Below are 19,068 nucleotides of genomic sequence, written 5' to 3'. Positions count from 1 at the left end.
AGACTTGCTTGGGCCTAGACTGCTGCTGCTGCTTTGATCCACCCCACCAAGGGCAGCGAACCCTTCCAGGCTCTTCTGCTCTCCCTCCCACAATGCAATGGCAGCACCCTTACTAGACTGAAAAGTGCCAGGACAGCATTGTGGGTGGGAGGTTTTTGCTGGTGCAGTGCAGGACCCCTTAAGTGAGACAGGTAGGCCTGGCGCTGGTCTGGATTGGGGAATGTTCCTTGGAACTGTGACTTGAAGCACCCCTCTCCTCCTTGGCAAACTCTTCCCCCTCTTTAAATAGCCTGATGAAAAGTACCACTAGACTGCAGTAATTTTACCAGTCAGTGAGAAGCCACCACTTAAGGGCTGGTAGATTTTGTGGAGGAAGGTGCTCATTGGGACAGTGCCCCCCTCTTGCTTTCGGGGTGTGTGTGTGTGTGAGAGAGAGAGAGAGAGAGAGATCTTTTCCGCCCCAGCAGAAACCAACCCTGCAACTCGCTGCTGATGTCTAGCAGCCTGTGCAACATTGGTTTGTGTTCCTAAAATCATGCAATCTGGAAGGGGCCCAAAGGATCACCTAGTCCAACTGTGCCTAGTCCAACTTGTGGGCCCTGGTATTTCAACAGGCACGGGTGCTTGTGTATTGCACGCAACCACTTGTGTGCTCCCTGGGGCAGGGGGAGTGCGATTGTGATGGGCAAAAAGGAGCCTTGGCCTCCAGGAGGAGATGGGGGTGGGCAGGTGATTCTCATCTCTAGGTGAGCAGAAATGTGTGGCAGTGTAGAGACAGCCTAGTTTCCTCCTGTCCTGGCTCTCGCTGCTCTCGCTGCTCAGTCTGGGTTGAGACTGACGGTTGTTTGGCTCATAAAGAAAGAAAGCCTGTCTTGGTAAGGAAAGCGACAGAGCAGCCTGGATCTTGCCTGTGAAGTAGCTGCACTCCCAAAGTGATCCTTTGCAGAGCCTGGCCTCTATGCGCAAGACAGAAGAGGCCGGCTAGTAGGCTCCTGTCCCTTGGCATAAATGCAGTTGCCTTGCATGTCCTAAACTGGCTGTAGTAGCTTCCGAGAGACCAGGGGCTGTGGCACAGAGTTGTGGGCCTTGCGGTGGCTGAAGCAGAAGAGCGCTCTCACTCCTCTAGCTTTTAGGGTTGAAGAAGAAGAGGAGTTTGGATTTGCTATCCCGCTTTATCACTACCCTAAGGAGTCTCGGGTGGTGCTGTGGGTTAAACCACAGAGCCTAGGACTTGCCGATCAGAAGGTCGGGGTATGAATCCCCGCAACGGGGTCAGCTCCCGTTGCTCAGTCCCTGCTCCTGCCAACCTTGCAGTTCGAAAGCACGTCAAAGTGCAAGTAGATAAATAGGTACCGCTTCGGCGGGAAGGTAAACGGCGTTTCCATGCGCTGCTCTGGTTCACCAGAAGCGGCTTAGTCATGCTGGCCACATGACCTGGAAGCTGTACACCAGCTCCCTCGGCCTGTTGAGCAAGATGAGCGCTGCAACCCCAAAGTCAGCCACGACTGGACCTAATGGTCAGGGGTCCCTTTACCTTTAAAGAGTCTCAAAGTGGCTAACAATCTCCTTTCCCTTCCTCCCCTACAACAAACACTCTGTGAGGTGAGTGGGGCTGAGAGACTTCAGAGAAGTGTGACTAGCCCAAGGTCACCCAGCAGCTGCATGTGGAGGAGCGGGGAATCGAACCCAGTTCACCAGATTACGAGTCCACCGCTCTTAACCACTACACCACACTGGTTGGGCAGGAGCAGAGGCATACCCAGGCTTTGCATCAAGCCACCTTCTCTGCAGTCCTTTCCACAGGACTAGCATGAAGCTGTGGAGACAGGGCAGGTAGATCTGTGTACATACGAGTGCAGGGTATGTGGAGGGGGAGGCACATAGGCGGGCCTGAACTACGGGCATGACAGCAGCAGGTAAATGCATTCCTCTCTTCAGGCACATCCTCAAAGTCTCGCTGACTAGAGCTTGCAGGGGCCCCCAGATTTTGGGGTGGGGGGGCAGGCAGCAGGTGCAGCACAGAAGAATGTTACAGCCTAGATGGTTGGGATGGCAGGGTAGAGGGAGAGCAGGAAACAGGTGCCACATACAGCTGGCCCAGGACCAGCTTGCAGGAAGAGTTGGGAATTCTGGGGCAGAAATGGGTAGAGGAAGCTGGCCTGGAAAGGGAGCTTTTGGCAGTGGGGAAGAAACTAGAACCATAGAGTTGGAAGTGACTCCAAGTGACCTAGTCCAACCCCCTGCAGAACGGGGGCCTGGACACATGCCTCGATTCCAAATGAAGCCCACCTCTATGCCCTTCTCCATGCCTGCGGGCACCGTGGTAGTGACTGCATTCCTCCTGTAGAGAGTGGCCACAAAATACTTCCATTTGTCCAGTGCAGCAGGGGCAGGAGCTAGCAAAGGAAGCTTTTTTTTCTGTTTGCTGGGGAGGGAGCCATCACCCTGCTGCTTGGTAGCCATTTAGATGAGAAGCAGCCCCAGGTCACGTTCACTCCAGCAGAGGCTGGGCACGTCCAGTGGGCAGCTGAGTACCAATCACAAGGGGGCGGAAATCAATGGGAGAGTGTGGCAAGGCTGCCCCCTGTGAGAAGAGGATGCTGGGGCAGAGAGACCCTCTTCAATCTGGCCCTGCTGCCGGGTGGGAGTCTGCCATGATGCTCAGATCTGCCCGCTGGGCCTCATTCTTGCCCAAGTTTAGAAAACCTGATGGGCCTTTGTGCCAAAGGGGGGAGAGGATGCGTGGTCTGGGAGTAAAGCCAGCAACGGAATGAGCTTAAGGGTGGCAGCACAGAACACCTTATCTCCACCCTGGCCTCTTCCCACCCCACACATGGCTGATTTTCACTGGGGTGGGAGTGGGGAAGGGACTTGGCACCCCCCGCAGCCGCCACATCCAGCACAGGGTGCTCACCACTCTTTTCCTGACCCACTTTTCCTCTGCCCCAAGAGTCAAGGCATGGCAGCCACCTCTGCAGTGAGGGCGGTTGGGTGGTGGTGGGGAGAAAGGAGCAACGTCCCTTCGAACGAGCTCGAGAGTAGCCCTAAAGCGTCTGTGATGAAAGACGGGTCGGCACACACGCACGGAGCGTCACGCCGGGCATGTCGGCTCTGCGCGGGGGCTGGGATCAGAAGAGGAAGGCTTTCTTCTTCAGCTCGTTCCGCTTCCACAGGGCCAGCTTGCCAAATTCGTCCGGCGACATCTCGAACGCACGCAGGAAATCTTCGGCTGACAGGTGGCGCTGGGATGGGGAGAGAAGGAAGAAGGCTTGCTCATTCATTCATTTCTTCATTTCATAAGAATCATGAAACCACTTGAGTGGTTTGCAGTCAAGACACACGAAAAGTTAAAATAACTTTTTAGAAGCAAATTAAAACCTGAACCAACTTTCTAAAACATATGGGTAAAGGTAAAGGGACCCCTGACCATTAGGTCCAGTTGTGACTGACTCTGGGGTTGCAGCGCTCATCTCGCTTTATTGGCCGAGGGAGCCGGCGTACAGCTTCCGGGTCATGTGGCCAGCAGGACTAAGCCACTTCAGAGCAGCGCACCGAAATGTCGTTTACCTTCCCTCCAGAGTGGTACCTATTTATCTACTTGCACTTTGATGTGTTTTCGAACTGCTAGGTTGGCAGGAGCAGGGACCGAGCAATGGGAACTCACCCCATCGCGGGGATTCGAACCACCAACCTTCTGATCAGCAAGTCCTAGGCTCTGTGGTTTAACCCACAGCGCCAACCGCGTCCCGTAAACATTTAGGTAGGCGCTGCAAAAGGGTACAGTGAATGTGCCTGTTTGAAATCAATCGGCAGGGAGTTCCAAAGGGTAGGTGCTGCCAGGCTGAAAAATAAGAGAGTTTTTACAAATGTGGAGCCTATAACAATGCCGAAGTGGTCGAGTGGGCACGTAGGCGGGTAAGGCAAGGTGCTTGTCTTGAAAGGGGTTGTATCTCATGTCAGATTCAAAGAACATGGGAAGCTGCCTTATCTTGAGTCAAGACAAGTGGTTTGTCTAGTTCAGTATTATGCACACCAACTGGTGCCTTGCAGAAGCTGGACTACAGCTCCCATCGTCCCTGCCCACTGGCCATGCGGGCTGTTGAGGCTGCTGGGAGTTGAAGCCCAACAACATCTGGACCTTCTTACCCCACATGTGGTCCCTCTGCTGCTTCAATCAGCAGGACAGGCGCAGTTACAAGTGCCCCATAATACCTGTTCCACATTTGTAAGAACTTGATATTTTAGTGCAGCAGCACCCAAACTTTGGAACTCGCTGCGTATTGATACCTTTACTCTTTTCAGCACCTGCTAAAAACATTTTTCTTTAAACCAGCCTGTCCAGATGTTTAGAAAGTTGATGCAAGTCTTAATATGTTTTTAGTCTCTGGTTATCTTAACTTTTCCAATGTCTGGTTATTTCTTCTTACTGCCAATTTAATTGCTTTTTCTCTTCTGTAAGCCCTTTTGAGTTTTTCTGACAATCGAGTGGCTTATACATTTTCTAAAACAACAACAATAATACAGTCATACCATGGTTGTCGAACAGAATCCGTTCCAGAATTCTGTTCGACTTCCTTAAAAATTCGACAACCAAAGTGCGGCTTCCGATTGGCTGCAGGGGCTTCCTGCACACAATCGGAAGCCGCATAATCCGCGTTGGATGTTCAGGTTTCAAAGAACGTTCGCAAACTGGAACTGGAACACTCGCTTCCGGGTTTGCGGCGTTTGGGAGCCAAAATGTTCGAGTCGTAAGGCATTCAGGAGCCAAGGTACGACTGTAATGATGATGATGATGATGATGATGATGATAGCAAGGAAGTGATTTGCAGGGTGCCAGGGTTGAGAAAGGTAGATCTGCACCAGTGCTATTTCTTTGTACCTCTAGCCTTGTCCTGTCCACGCCTGGAGGCAGTTTCACTCTCCCCCGATTCGTCACCATCAGCATCTCGTAAGGGTAAATCTTCAGGGAGGAAGAAAAGCAAAGTTAACGAAGGGGCCACTTGGTTGCATTTCTTTGTGGGCACATCAGGACACATTACCCCCATGCGAAAGGACGGTGGATATTCCCCCATGGCCCCAGGGGCGTTTCTCACCTTTTGCTCCAGCATACTAGGGAGGGAGTTTCCCCTGTCCATCCGCCCTCTCTGGCCGTTCTGCGGAGGGAAAATAAACCCAACACAGTTGCAGGGCCTTCTCCCACAGAAATAGTGCTTGGCATGGCTGTGGACCCACAGGAGGCAGCCAGTTGCACCACCTTATTCCCTCCTGGCCCCCCTCTCAAACCCTCCTCAGCCTTCCTCTGGGGTTTGGGTGAGACGCCGTCACTCTCCCGGGTATCCGTGGGGGAACTGGCCTGATACATCACCTCTTGGGGGGACCACCTGTGGCTGGGCATGTGTGCTCACCTGTAGACCTGCAAGACAGAAGGAAAGGGGCTGAAGGTGACCAGAGAACAGTCCCCTGCCATCTTCTTCAGTTGGTTCATTGCTAAGTGGCCAAGACCACTTAGTGTGATTCCTGCATTGTGGGGGGTTGAAGTAGATGACCCTCTGGCAAGGTTCAAAATTAGCAGGGCACCAGGAGCATTTTGCACCTAAAGATTCTCCGTTTGTGAGCACCTCAAAAAGTCTGGGTGCTTTATTTTCACGCCTGGCTGACACTCGAGGATTACTGAAATGTATGTGCTTCGAAGCATCGAAGTACAGTGGTACCTCAGGTTACAGACGCTTCAGGTTACAGACTCTGCTAACCCAGAAATAGTACCTCGGGTTAAGAACTTTGCTTCAGGATGAGAACAGAAATCGTGCTCCGGCGGTGCGGCGGCAGCAGGAGGCCCCATTAGCTAAAGTGGTGCTTCAGGTTAAGAACAGTTTCAGGTTAAGAACGGACCTCCAGAAAGAATTAAGTACTTAACCTGAGGTACCACTCTATATGTTAAGGATAGGCAATATGTTAATAAAAAGAGTGTTTTGAAAACTGAAGTATGGTACCCATATTTTTTATTGCAAACACCAAATCAAACATGTATTAGCAGTTTCTGCTTAAAATGTGATATTGACAATGTGCCACTTATGTGAATTGAGTATTAGTTCATGCCTATCAAAATAATAAAAAGTGTTGCCAACCCCCCCCCAAATGGCGACTAGACATTCTGTTTTGGCGCCTGCAACCCAGGTCCCAGGAGCCATTTGGCTCCTAGCTTTTCTGTCCCAGTTTCTAACACTGCCCTTGGCGTCCCTTCCCACTCTACAATTCTGTGAGCGGGAGGGAGGTCAGAAGCAGCTCAGAAGTAGTAGAAGAGGGTCCAAGCTAGGGCAGGTGACTGATGTCAGCAGATGAGAGGTCTGCCTTTGCCCCACCCCAACCCCAACCCTGTAGCTTCGCTTACCTGGGCTCCCTTTCTCACTGCCGGCAGGACTGAACTCTGTGGACTGCAGCTGTAGAAGGCGGAAAAAAGCAGGAGAAGAGTCAGGGTCACCCACAGAGACATGTCAACCTTGGTGCCTTTGTGGCATGAAGAGAGGGGGCGCTTCGATCTTTCCTAGGTCACATCCAGACCGCACATCTAAAGGACACATCACTTTCCCCAAAGACTCCTGGAAACTGCAGCTTTGTGGGAGAAAGGCAACCGATTCCACGTGTCCGTGGTGTGATTGTGCCTTTATTACTCAGGTTTTCTGCTTGTGGCAGAAGGATTCCACCTCCCAATAATGGCAGGAGATGTGGGCTACTTGTGGGACCTCAGCCCCAGGCCAGCAGGTCTCTCTGCAGGGCCAATGCCAGCTGTGCGGTTCTTGGTCAAAGATGGCGTGGATCAGAATTTGACGGCCATCTTCAAATACCTGAAGAGTTGCCCCATGCAAGACTGAGCAAGCTTTTCTACCTGCTGCAGAGCGGATGACCCAAATCACAGGGATTCAAAGGGCAAGGAAGGATATTCCAATTAAATACAGTCGTACCTTGGAGGTTGAACAGAATCCGTTCTGTAAGTCCGTTCAACTTCCAAAACGTCCGGAAGCCAAATCGCTGCTTCTGATTAGCCGCAGGAAGGTCCTGCGGCCAATCAGAAGCTGCAGAAGCCCTGCTGGACATTCAGCTTCCAAAAGAACATTTGCAAACCAGAACAATCACTTCCGGGTTTGCGGTGTCTGGGAGCCAAAACGTCTGAGTTCCAGAGCGTTCGGGATCCAAGATATTAGGAAGAACTTTCTGACTGTAAGAACAGTTTACTAGATAGCACTGTAATTCTTACAGCATAATATACATGATTTAGTAACAAATCATGTTTTTGTTACTAAATCATGTATATTATGCATTAAGAATTACAGTGCTATCTAGTAAACTGGCCTGCGTGTTGCTTGTATTGTTTGTTGTGTTTAGCTTGCAACACAGGGGTTGGTTGGTTGGTTGTTCTGTATTGTAAGAACAGTTTGACAGTGGAACAGACTCCTTCGGAAGACAGTGTTGGAGCTTCCTTCCTTGGAGGTCCTTGGATAGCCACCTGTCAGGAATTCTTCAACTGTGGTTCCCTGCACTGCAGGGAGTTGGACTAGTCAGGGGTCAGCAAACCTTTTCAGCAGGGGGCTGGTCCACTGTCCCTCAGACCTTGTGGGGGGCCGGACTATATTGGGTGGAGGGAATGAACCAATTCCTATGCCCCACAAATAACCCAGAGATGCATTTTAAACAAAAGCACACATTCTACTCGTGTAAAAACACCAGGCAGGCCCCACAAATAACCCAGAGATGCATTTTAAATAAAAGGACACATTCTACTCATGAAAAAGCACGCTGATTCCCGGAACGTCCGTGGGCTGGATTTAGATGGCGATTGGGCCGGATCTGGGCCTTAGTTTGCTTACCCATGGACTAGAAGATGCTCCAACTCCCTGCTGTTCCTTCCCAACTCTATAATTTTAAGATTCTATGGTTTCAGAATGGAAGCAGGCCCCAGAGGAACAGGCACAATTTGGAACAATTTAGAACAATTTGGCCCTTCTTCTGATCATTGAGGTGATTTCCACCGCCTCAGATTAGACTGTTCTTGAGCCCTCTCTGCACCAGCAAGAGCAAGACTGCTTTCATAAAAAGGAAACCGGAGGACTTTGAGATGTGTGGAATATGCACATTCCCTCCAAACACCTTCACTTTTTCTACTTCCATCCAAGGGATAGAGCAGAGATGGGCAGTGTGTCTCAACTCAAGACTTGAACCACGTTGTGGATAATCTTCTAGGGTCTGCATTCAACGGAGCTCAGGGCGAGCAGCAAAACAGGTCAAAGCGGCAAATGCATTGCTCTCATTTCATAGCAGGCTACATACATTCCAGAAGCACAAAACCCACACACAAACACCATCTCCAGGCAGGCAGGCAAGGGGCATTATAGCATTTCATGGGCCCAATCCAGACCGTGAAAGCGCTTGCCGTGAATGCAACCATGGGTTGGGGAAAGTCCCAAGAGAAGAAAGGGGAAAGACAAAAGTCTCTGTCACAACACTAGAACTCGTGGAAGCTGAAGGACTATGATGGACTACGCCGAAATGGCGAAACTGACTGGGAAAATCAGAAGCCAGGAAGTAAAGAATTTTAAGAAGGAATGGGAAAAAATTTATAATGTGCTCAAGAGAACACCGTAAACAATTTTAAAAACTTTGGCAGGATTTGAGTAATGCTTGTAATGTATAAAAACCCCTGGAAAAGTGGGTTGTTATTCTTTTAACAAATTAGAGAAAATAAGATAAGCAGATAAAATGAAATAAAAGATTGATAATGGTAACCATGGAAGGGCAGAGGGAAGTCAAGAGATTCAGAGAATCCTAAATGAGGAGGTGAATGATGTATTTGAATTTAAATTTGTTATGTAAAACTTAATAAAAATATAATATATATATATATATGAACTCATAGAGCTGAAGGTTGCAAGGTTCAGGGCAGAGCCCCCTAACTGGCACCTTACCCTGGCGAGGGTGCTTCTCCCGTAGGCAGGAAGGGAGGAAGATTTCGAGCTTCCGCCGTGAAGAGCTGGAAAAAGAGGAAGAGCAGCGATTAATATGGCTGGGGAAAGGGCTCCTGTTAAGCTGGGTTGAGCAACAGTTCAAGAACATGGGCAGATGACAGCTCTGGAAGGGAGCTTGGAAAAGGGTCAGGCCGTGGGGCTGCTGCTCAGGGCGGCAGCAAGACAAGGAGCTCTGGCCAAGGGGCACAACTGCTGCTCTAGACCAGCCTTCCCCAACCAGGCGCCCTCCAGCTGGCTTTGGACTACAGCTCCCATCAGCCCCAGGCAGCACAGCTCTTTGGTGCAGGGGCTGATGGGAGCGTGGCCAGGCTGGCAAGGATTGATGGGAATTGTAGGCCACAACACTTGAAGGGCACCAGGGACAGCTCTCATGGGGTCAAATGCTCAGGCAAACTTGCAGGAGGGCAGCCGCCTCTTGTGTCTCCTGAGCTCTTCTGGCCAAACCTGCTTCTTCACACAGCTGAACTGTGGAACTCTCTGCCACAGGATGCAATGAGAGCCACCAACCTTTAAAAGAGGATTAGACAAATTCATGTACACACTGCCTTGTGGGACATCTTTCGGAGAAGAAAAGGCTAAGGTGTAAAGCCTATGCAAATCCCAAGTCCCTAAGACTGTTGGATGGCGTCTCAAATGCCTCCTTCCAGCAATTCCTGCAGCCAAGCTGGTGTCAAATGTATTGCTCTGCTTTCCTTTAGACCACTCCAGTGAGGCTGAGAGGGGGGTCTTGTCGTCTGGGCAGCCCAGGACCTCCAGACACACTGCCCAGGCTTGTGTCACTTTGACGCAGCTAACACAGCAAAAACAACACTGGGGAGGCAGCAGTTACGAGATACCAGTCTCTCCTGCAGCCACTGTGGACACATGCCCCCTGGAGGCACGCTCCATTGTCTCTCGAGAGGGACAAAGTCGTGGGGGAGAGCTACTATTTTGAAGGTTCTGCTATGCCTTCACAGACACAGGCAGCAGTGCTTCTGAATGTCAGTTGCTCTTCTCATTCCCAGTCATTCATTCAGCCTGCATTGGGAACGAGGTGTGTGTGTGTGTGCAATTCTGGGCATGGCTTGTTCACTCCGCCACTCTCCCCAGGAGAGGACAAAGTGGTGTCATGTTGTGTGCCAATCTCAACTTTTTCTATGGTTTCCTTCTGTAGATCACGGCAGGAGTACAGTTGGCGTAAACTTGATGTAAGACATAAATCTGCATGCAGAAGGCCCCTGGTTCAATCTCTGCCTGAAACCCTGGAAAGCGATTGCTTCCAGTCTCCGAAGGCAGTACTGAGCTAGATGGACCAGGTCTTGCGTTCTTGCGTCTTGTGCTGACCTTTAAAGCTCTAAGCGGCCTGAAGGAGCATCTCCACCCCTGTTGTTCAGCCCGGACGCTGAGGTCCAGCTCCAAGGGCCTTCTGGTGGTTCCCTCGCTGTGAGAAGTGAAGTTACAGGGAACCAGGCAGAGGGCCTTCTTGGTAGTGGCGCCCGTCCTGTGGAACACCCTCCCATTAGATGTCAAGGAAATAAACAACTGACTTTTAGGAGACATCTGAAGGCAGCCCTGTTTAGGGAAGTTTTCAATGTTTGAATTTTTTGTGTGTTTTCAATATTCTGTTGGGAGCCATGCAGAGTGGCTGGGGAAACCCAGCCAGATGGGCAGGGTACAAATAAAAAATTATTATTATTATTATTATTATTATTATTATTATTATTATTATTATTATGTGTGGCATAGCGCTTACGAGTGTCGGCCGGAGACCTGGGAGACCAGGGGTCAAATCCTCACTCAGCCATCATGAATCTCACTGGGTGACCTAACCTGCCTGGCAGGGTCGTTGAGAGGATAAAAAGGGGAAGAAGAGAACCATGATTGTGTCAGGAGTTCAGCCTACACTTGAGTAGGAACCTGGCAGAGACACATGCCCGACTGGCATGTTCCCTCCTTCCTGGTCAATCGTTCAGAAGCTTCAGAAGCTTTATTCTGCCCGAACATCACAGCGACCGATGCCAACCGACACTGGCACACTTAGAGATCTGCAGAGTTTGTGCACCTTGTGTGACAGACCTCAGCAACTCAGCATTTTGGCTAATCTACTTTATTTACATACAAACACACACGGAGCACTGCAACATGGCTCCCTCTCTCTCTAGCATCAGACAGCAAAGTGAATAAGAACAAAGGACAATAGTCCCACTTCACGGAACACAGTAACACAAACATCCTGTCTCCGTCACTTCCCACTCTGTGGAATGAAAACATACACCATCATGTGATAGACAACAATCCCATGACTGCAATCATAGAGCAGGAATTCTAACAGAGTGCTATCTTGAGCACCTCGGAGGAAAAGGTGGATTATAAATGCAAACAAACAAACAAACGGGGTGCACGAAAGATGTGCCCTTCCTGTTTCAAGACAAAAAGAACGAGAAGCCTGGGAAATCAGCCCCTGGTTTTAGCAGGGGGTGGGGTGGGAGGTTGCTTACTCACAGGAGTGGAAGGGCGTCCGGTCTGGAAGGGAACGGGTTTTCCTCCGGATGGGGAGCGACTTCTCCATCTCCTCCTTGAGGATGAGCTTGCCAAGGTTGGAGGCCACCTGGCGGAGAGAGAGAATGGGGGCGGGGAGCTCAGCCACACAAGGAGCCACCGGCACCCAGGAGCCCCCCACCCGGCTTCGCCTGCCCCCAAGCCCTCTCCCCACCTTGCTCAGCTCTTGCTTCTGCAACTCTCGCAGGCTCCCCAGTTCTTCCGTGCTGTCCTCATCCTCGTCCTCGCCTCTTTTGGAGGCCATCCGCCGCCGCCACTCGGTCTCTGCAGAAAGACAAGGCAGGAGGGTGTCTCGCACGCGGCAGACAGCTTCTTGGGCGGAGGGTCTCCTCACCTTCAAAAATGACCCCCCCCCTCCAATTTCAGAGGACATTTTCCCCAGGTGAGTGTGCTTAGGGCCAAAACCTTATAGTATCCATTTGGGGAGGGGAAGATGAAAGGGACCAAAGAGGGTGAAGCTAGGACTTGCACCTGATCTGGAGGTTGCAACAAGTGTAGAATGCTGCAGCACAATTGCTGACAGACTTTGGCAGCACCTGCGCTGATAAATCTGCCCTGGTGACTGCTTTGCTACTGGGCCAGGTTCAAGGGGTTGCTATTCTTATATCAACCACCCTTAACAACATGGGACCAATTTTTTTAAAAAAAAAAATTCCTTCCAGTAGCACTGGAATATTCTTCCAGATATCTGAAGAAGTGTGCATGCACACGAAAGCTCATACCCAGAACAAACTTAGTTGGTCTCTAAGGTGCTACTGGAAGGATTTTTTATTTTGTTTCGACTATGGCAGACCAACACGGCTACCTACCTGTAACTAGAACATGGGACCAGTTTGCCTGCGAGATCGCCTCACGTCTGCTCAGCTGCCACAACCTGTGTAGCTGGCATTATTACAGGGCCATATAATACCTGTTCTTCATTTGTAAGAAACTGGTCATTTAATGTGGCGGTGCCTGCACTTTGGAACTCCCTGCCTATTGAGATCAGGTGGGCGCCTTCACTGTATTCTGTTGGGTGCCTGCTGAAAACATTCTTGTTTAGACAAGCCTGCCCTGTAGAATGGTGATGTATGTTTTAATCTGCTTTTATTTATTTATTTTGAAGATTGTAAATAGCTGTTTTGGAAATGCAAAGGATATCGCAAGGAATTGCTACTGTTTAAAACGGCTAGTACCTAAAATGGGCACAAGATATAGGACGCAATATACAATTTGAAGACTGGGAAAAGTTGTGGAAGGTAGATCTGAAATTTACAGACTGTTCTCTTTTGAAAGAAAATTACATGAAAATGATGTACAGTTGGTATATTACACCAGTAAAAATGGCAAAAATGTACAAAACCGGGTCCAATACATGTTGGAAATGTAAAGAAAAAGAAGGTACTTTGTATCATATGTGGTGGGACTGTAGAGAAGTTAAAAAATTTTGGGAGATGGTATATAATGAATTGAAAAAAATGTTTAAAATGACATTTGTAAAAAAAACAAAACACCAGAAGCATTTTTGCTAGGGATTTTAGGACAAGACCTGCCAAAGAAAACAACTTATTTATGTATGCTACAACAGCGGCAAGCATCTTGGGGGACTTCCGGGTTAGCGCCATCGGCGAATGGCGGAGTTCCTCCGATTGGGGGAACGGGCTCCGTGGAAATTGGGTCTGCCCACCGCGGCGAAGGTGGGGACCCGCTAGAAATCCCAGGCGGAGGGAGCCTGGGAACGTGGGGTTCGGCAGAGCACCAGGAGTGCCTCCCCTACTCGCGGGGAACCCCAATTTGGGGCTCCGGAGCGAAGTGGGGTGAGCAGCGCGGTGCTGCGAACTGATTGCTATTTTCACGGAGGGAAGCCGCACAGCCATCGCCGGAGAGCGCTGACTTTTTCCTGTTGACAATTGGACTCTAAACAAGTACCCGTGAGTAAAAACGGAAAATTGGATCAAGAAATACTTGAATTAGGCTCCGAAGCGGGAAGGTTCAAAACAGGAAGTCCGCCTCCCGCTTTTTGTAAATAGACTGAAGCAAAAACCTTACAATCTAATAGCCTGGAAAGTTGTTTTTAAAGGTTGGAATTTCCTGCATTTACAACTATTAAAACCCCCTTGGAAGCAGGTGAAAAGGGGGGGGGGGAATCTGACTGTTTAAGCCTGCAGGAGAGGGAGTAAAGGAAAATAAGTTTCCATCGTCTCAAACCTGGGAACGTGGTGTCAGGACAGAAATTGTCGGAGACGTCCATTGATTGTACGTGGAGCATTTTGACAGATAGTTAAAAAAGAGAACCAAACTGACTTCAATGCTGCCTTCTGCATTTTAAAGAAACAAAGTATTTGAAAATTGAAAATTGAAAGTAACTTTCTTTTGTTGGACATGTTTTAAAAAGATGGATACAAATAGAAATTGTGTCCCCTAGAGGGAGCTTGTCAATTTGTTGCTGCAGTTTACTTGGAGACCTCACAGCTGCGAGATTGGGATCGTGGGACCAGCTGTTCGACCTTGAATAGAAATGTGTGGGGAGGAAGTTTTGGTGTCTGCTTTTTGCAAGATAAATGCTTTGCTGGAGCAGTTGCATGAGAAGACGGGTTTGATGAAGGAGAAGTTGGACTTGATGACTGCTGTAGCCAGTGAATATGGATTAACAGGAAACATAGAAATTATGCAGCGACCAACTCAGGAAATTGGTTCGACTGGGCAAGTGCAAGGGCAGATGAAGATGGAGGAGGCTGCGATCGCACCCCAAGCAACACAAATGGAGAGATCCGAAGCCCTGCAGGAGCACAAGCCGCTGTTTTGCAAGATTGAATTTGGAGTGGGCCTGGGAGAGCCTGGAGTTAAGGAGGCTCTTAACTTTGGGAAGACTTGGAAATATGCTGACAACTATTTTTTGGATAGTTACTTTTTGGATTATAATGATGATGGCGGGGAGTGGGACTGTGGGGAATGGGCTAGTCTGATGAAGGAAGATGGATATAACTATTGGTTGGAATCCCCCAGAGACCTACTCCTCAAGGAGAAAGGGAAGAAATTAAGAAAGAAACCAACGAAACATAAGGAAAAGTGTAAGCATAAACAACAAGAAGAAAATCTGCAGAAGAGGGATAGAAGAGACTTAAGGGCCTCGGACATAAGATCACCAGGTTGATGGACTGGATGGAATGGACAGTAAGGACTGACATAACCCGAGACCAGGAAGAAGGGACGTTGGACACACACACAAAAAAGAGCCTATAAAAGGAAAATTTTCTTTTTATTTTTGGAATTAGTGTAAAGCTAATGAAATATTAGGGGAAATGTTGGAATGGAATTATCTGGCTTTAGTAGAAAGGATATAAGGAGTTATGTATAAATATGTTTTAAATTTTGAACATTAAGGTTTTCTTTTTATGGTAAGACAAGGTTAAATAAATCAAGGTAAACTGAATGACAGAATATGTCAAAAGATGGAAAGGACTTGTTGAGTCAACTAATAGGTTAGACTATCTAAATAAGAATTGAGAAAGACGGAAAGAATTTGCTGAAACAACGAATTAAATTAGAATACAAAAAGGGAGGTGTGAGGAGGTCAAAGAATTAAGCAAATGAAAAGATGTAATATGGGATTTGTCTTTTTTTCTTTCTTTCTTTCTTTTTTGTTGTGATGTATTTGTTCCTTTTTTCATATTTTTTGTCCTTTTTCTTGTACTTTTGAAACTCTGAATAAATATCATTTAAAAAGAAAAAAAACAACAGCGGCAAGCATCTTGTTAGCACAAGGATAGAAGAATGAGGGAATCCCAATGAAAGAACAATGGCAAGAAAAACTGATGAGCTATGCAGGGCTGGCAAAGTTGACATATAAACTGCGGGAGAAGGACAATCGTGATTTTCAGGAAGATTAGGAACTATTTACAAACTATTTAAAAAGACAACAAAAGGATTTGGTCTCCTTGGCAGATTTTGAATAAACATCCACAAATTGATTAGTAGAACATATGATAGACAAGGTATGATATGTACAATTTTACAACATGCAGAGAAGAATATGTATAAACAAATCAGAGAGGGGAACTGAGGGAAGTCTCGGGAGTGGGAAAGGGAGGGGGAAAATCTAATTGGTTAAATTGGTTTACAAACTGATTTGCTCGTAGTGATTAATAATTTTTTTTTGGGGGGGAAACTCCTAGTATGAAGCAGCAACCCCATCAAAGAAAAGGAAAGCAGTATCCAGCCTCTGCTCGATTCTTTTCCTCATTATCCAACTTCCTCTATGCTAATCTCTCACAAGCAAACTTGGAAGCCTTGTTATCGCCTCATTCGTTTGCCAGAAAAAGGAGATAAATCGCCCTGGCACCTTGCCAGATGGCATCATTGCTCCAGTTCTGAAAAAAAGCCCCACAGCTACGCTCCCCTGCATTCCCCCATCCACTACCCCACTGGCTGACAGAAAAACACAGCAAGGACCACTTACCCACAACTGCCAAGGAGGGCGGGCAGGGCCAGTAGTCCGTCTCAATCTTGGCCGGCTGGTTGGGGTCGGGCGGCTGGGCAGCCGGGAACTTGGAGGATTCGATGATCAGGTCCTCGATCAGGTGCTTGCTCTGCGGGGTTGGCGTCACCGACTGCTCTGCAAGGTGCAAGGGGGGGTGGGGAAGGTGACCCTGAGCCTCTGCTGTGTGTAGCCCCACCTTCGCCCGCCCCAGAGGGCACCAGGGAGCACCACCTACCTCTCTGCTTGTAGATGGGAGGCTTCTTGTAGATGTTCATCTCTGCCGTGTTGGTATCTGGGGAAGGAACAGGGAGGCGCTCAGGGGACGCAGCAACTGGTTTGGGGCTGCTTCTCAGGGAGACCCCCGAGGTGGTTTTCCAGAGTGCTGCTGCCCATATTTCTCCTTTTAAAGGTAAAGGTAAAGGGACCCCTGACCATTAGGTCCAGTCGTGGCTGACTCTGGGGTTGCGGCGCTCATCTCGCTTTATTGGCCGAGGGAGCCGGCGTACAGCTTTTGGGTCATGTGGCTAGCATGACTAAGCTGCTTCTGGCAAACCAGAGCAGCGGTACCTATTTATCTACTTGCACTTTGATGTGCTTTCGAACTGCTAGGTGGGCAGGAGCTGGGACCGAGCAACAGGAGCTCACCCCGTCGCGGGGATTAGAACCGCCGACCTTCTGATTGGCAAGTCCTAGGCTCTGTGGTTTAACCCACAGCGCCAGCTGCATCTCTGTAAACCAAGGTACCAATGTAATAATAATAAACAACTCTCATCATACCCAAGGTAGCAAAGGCTGCCCCAACGTAGAAGAGTTACAATACCACAGAGGGGGTTTCCATGAAGCTGCTTTGGAGAAGGACAGAAGGGCACAGGTTAAATATTCCCTGCCTGAAACCTGGAGATCAGCTGCCAGTCACTGGACTGTAGGCAACAGTGAGCAGGACAGGCCAATGGCCTGACTCAGTACATTTAAGGCAGCTTGCTACGCTCCAGGGTTGAAGGGCCTGACCCAGGGGAGTTCAAGGTAGAGGGGAGCAGGGCAGATTTTGGGCCACGTAAAAGGAGAAATATAAGGGACACGGGTGGCACTGTGGGTTAAACCACAGAGCCTAGGACTTGCTGATCAGAAGGTCGGTGGTTTGAATCCCTGCGACGGGGTGAGCTCCCGTTGCTCGGCCCCAGCTCCTGCCAACCTAGCAGTTCGAAAGCACTGGGGTCCCTTTACTTTACCTTTACCTTGGTTTACGAACTTAATCCGTTCCGGAAGACCGTTCTTAAACCAAAGCGTTCTTAAACCAAGCCATGTTTCCCATAGCAGCGGGAGACTCAATTTACAAATGGAACACACTCAACAGGAAGCGAAACATATTCTTATTCCAAGGCAAAGTTAACAAACCAAAACACCTACTTCTGGGTTTGCTGCGTTCTTAATCCAAGTTGTTCATAAACTAAGCTGTTCTTAAACCAAGGTACCACTGTATTATTAGTATCATCATCATCTTCATCATCTTTTATATCCTGCCTTTTTCCCAGACTGGGACTGAAGGCGGCTTACACAAATTAAAACACCACCAATTAGATAAGTTAAGAAACATATAAAAAGTAATTAAACTCTAATAGAATTAAATCAATTTTTAAAACTCGTCTATTAAAATACAAATAATAAAACAACACAGCACTTATTAAAAGCCCTTTCCTTAAAAAACAAGAGTCTGTTCCCAAAGGCCTGTAGGAATAAGAAGGTCTCCGCCTGCTGGCAGAAGGACCGCAAGGAGGGGGCCCGCCTGGCTTCTCCAGGGAGGGAGTTGTAAGATCAGGAAGCAGCCACCGAGAAGGCCCTCTCCTGCGTCCCCCCAGCAAGTAGGCCTGTGAGGGTGGTGGAACTAGGAGAAGGACCTCCCCTCAAAATCTCAAAACCTGGGCAGGTTCTTATAAGGGAATATGGTCCTTCAGAGAGCCTGGGCCTAAGTCATATAGGGCTTTAGAGGTCACGACCAGCACTTTTAATTGTGCTCAGGAACAGATTGGCAGCTAGCGGAGCTGTTCTAACAAGGGGATCAATATTCTGTCCACAGCTGTCAACTTTTCCCTTTTCTTGCGAGGAATCCTATTTGGAATAAGGGAATTTCCCTTTAGAAAAGGGAAAAGTTGACAGCTATGATTCTGTCTGGCTGAAGCTCTTTGAGCCAGCTGACGTTTCTGAGCCCTTTTCAAAGGCAGCCCCATGTAGCGTATGACGGCTGCATTGCAGGGGGCTGGACTAGATGACCTTTGGGATCCCCTCCAACTCTCTACAGTTCTATGACTGAGACCCCCCGGAGAGGCTGCAGCTGATGGAGGGTGGGGAAGGGTCTGGGGTAGCAGTCTAAGGCATGGGTGGGGGTGTCAGGGAAAGCCTGAAGGCGACTTTGGCAAGGCGGGGACCCTACCAGGGCGGTGGAAATGGTGGACTCCGCTGCGGCTGCTGCTGCTGGTTCGGCGGCTGCCCGGCTGGGAGGCATTGCCTGGAGACTTGCTCTCCTCCATCCAGTCGCGAGTGACCTGTGGGCAGAGCAAAGGAGGTCAGAGGAGGCCAGCAGTCTGGTTTCAGGGCCGGCCCAAGACATTTTGCCGCCTGAGGCAAAAGGGGAGAAAATAGGAGGCAGGTGGCAACAGTGGCTCTGCTCTTCCCTGGTGGCAGCTGTGAGCTACAAGCACAGGGGGCAGCAGCAGCAGGCTCCTGGGGTCCCCAGATCTGCAGCTCCCCCCAGCTGTCTCCAGCCTGCAGCCTGAGGCAGCTGCCTCATCGGCAGTAACGGGTGGGCCGGCCCCGGGCTGAATTGCCACACAGCCCTTTCCCTCCCGTTGCAGAAGAGCAGCCTGCACCCTGCCCTCCACCAAGAGACTGTCAGCGGCCGAGGAGCTGTGCCGGCCTGTCGTGTGGCAAGGAGTCCTGCAAACCGGCTTGCCTCTTGGCCAGAGGGCTTCTGGAGCTGACAGGCCCCGGTGCGCTGAGCTCAATTGCTGCCCGTGCAGATGCGGGAACACATCCCTCTCCCCGCCACCCTGTCACACT

At 49.4% G+C, this 19,068-nt stretch overlaps 1 protein-coding gene across 3 annotated transcripts in view; it reads right to left on the bottom strand.

The window, feature by feature from the left end:
* Positions 1–2,681: 2,681 nt before the first annotated feature.
* Positions 2,682–19,068, bottom strand: part of DMTN (dematin actin binding protein) — a 57,756-nt gene continuing 41,369 nt past the window's right edge. For 2 of the 3 annotated variants that reach the window (XM_053401330.1, XM_053401328.1), the window contains exons 7-14: positions 18,443–18,554; positions 16,250–16,306; positions 15,994–16,149; positions 11,710–11,819; positions 11,499–11,604; positions 8,958–9,022; positions 6,389–6,437; positions 5,156–5,413 (exon numbers count right to left, since the gene is read on the bottom strand). In XM_053401330.1, the coding sequence (XP_053257305.1) occupies positions 5,322–5,413; positions 6,389–6,437; positions 8,958–9,022; positions 11,499–11,604; positions 11,710–11,819; positions 15,994–16,149; positions 16,250–16,306; positions 18,443–18,554 (747 nt within the window). In that variant the 3' untranslated portion in view covers positions 5,156–5,321. The other variant, XM_053401331.1, reaches the window with a different exon arrangement.

Source organism: Podarcis raffonei, chromosome 8 (genome assembly GCF_027172205.1).
Source record: "Podarcis raffonei isolate rPodRaf1 chromosome 8, rPodRaf1.pri, whole genome shotgun sequence".
Taxonomy (NCBI): Eukaryota; Metazoa; Chordata; class Lepidosauria; order Squamata; family Lacertidae; genus Podarcis; species Podarcis raffonei.
Note: the sequence above shows the minus strand (reverse complement) of the source record. Positions and strands in the feature narration are given on the sequence as shown.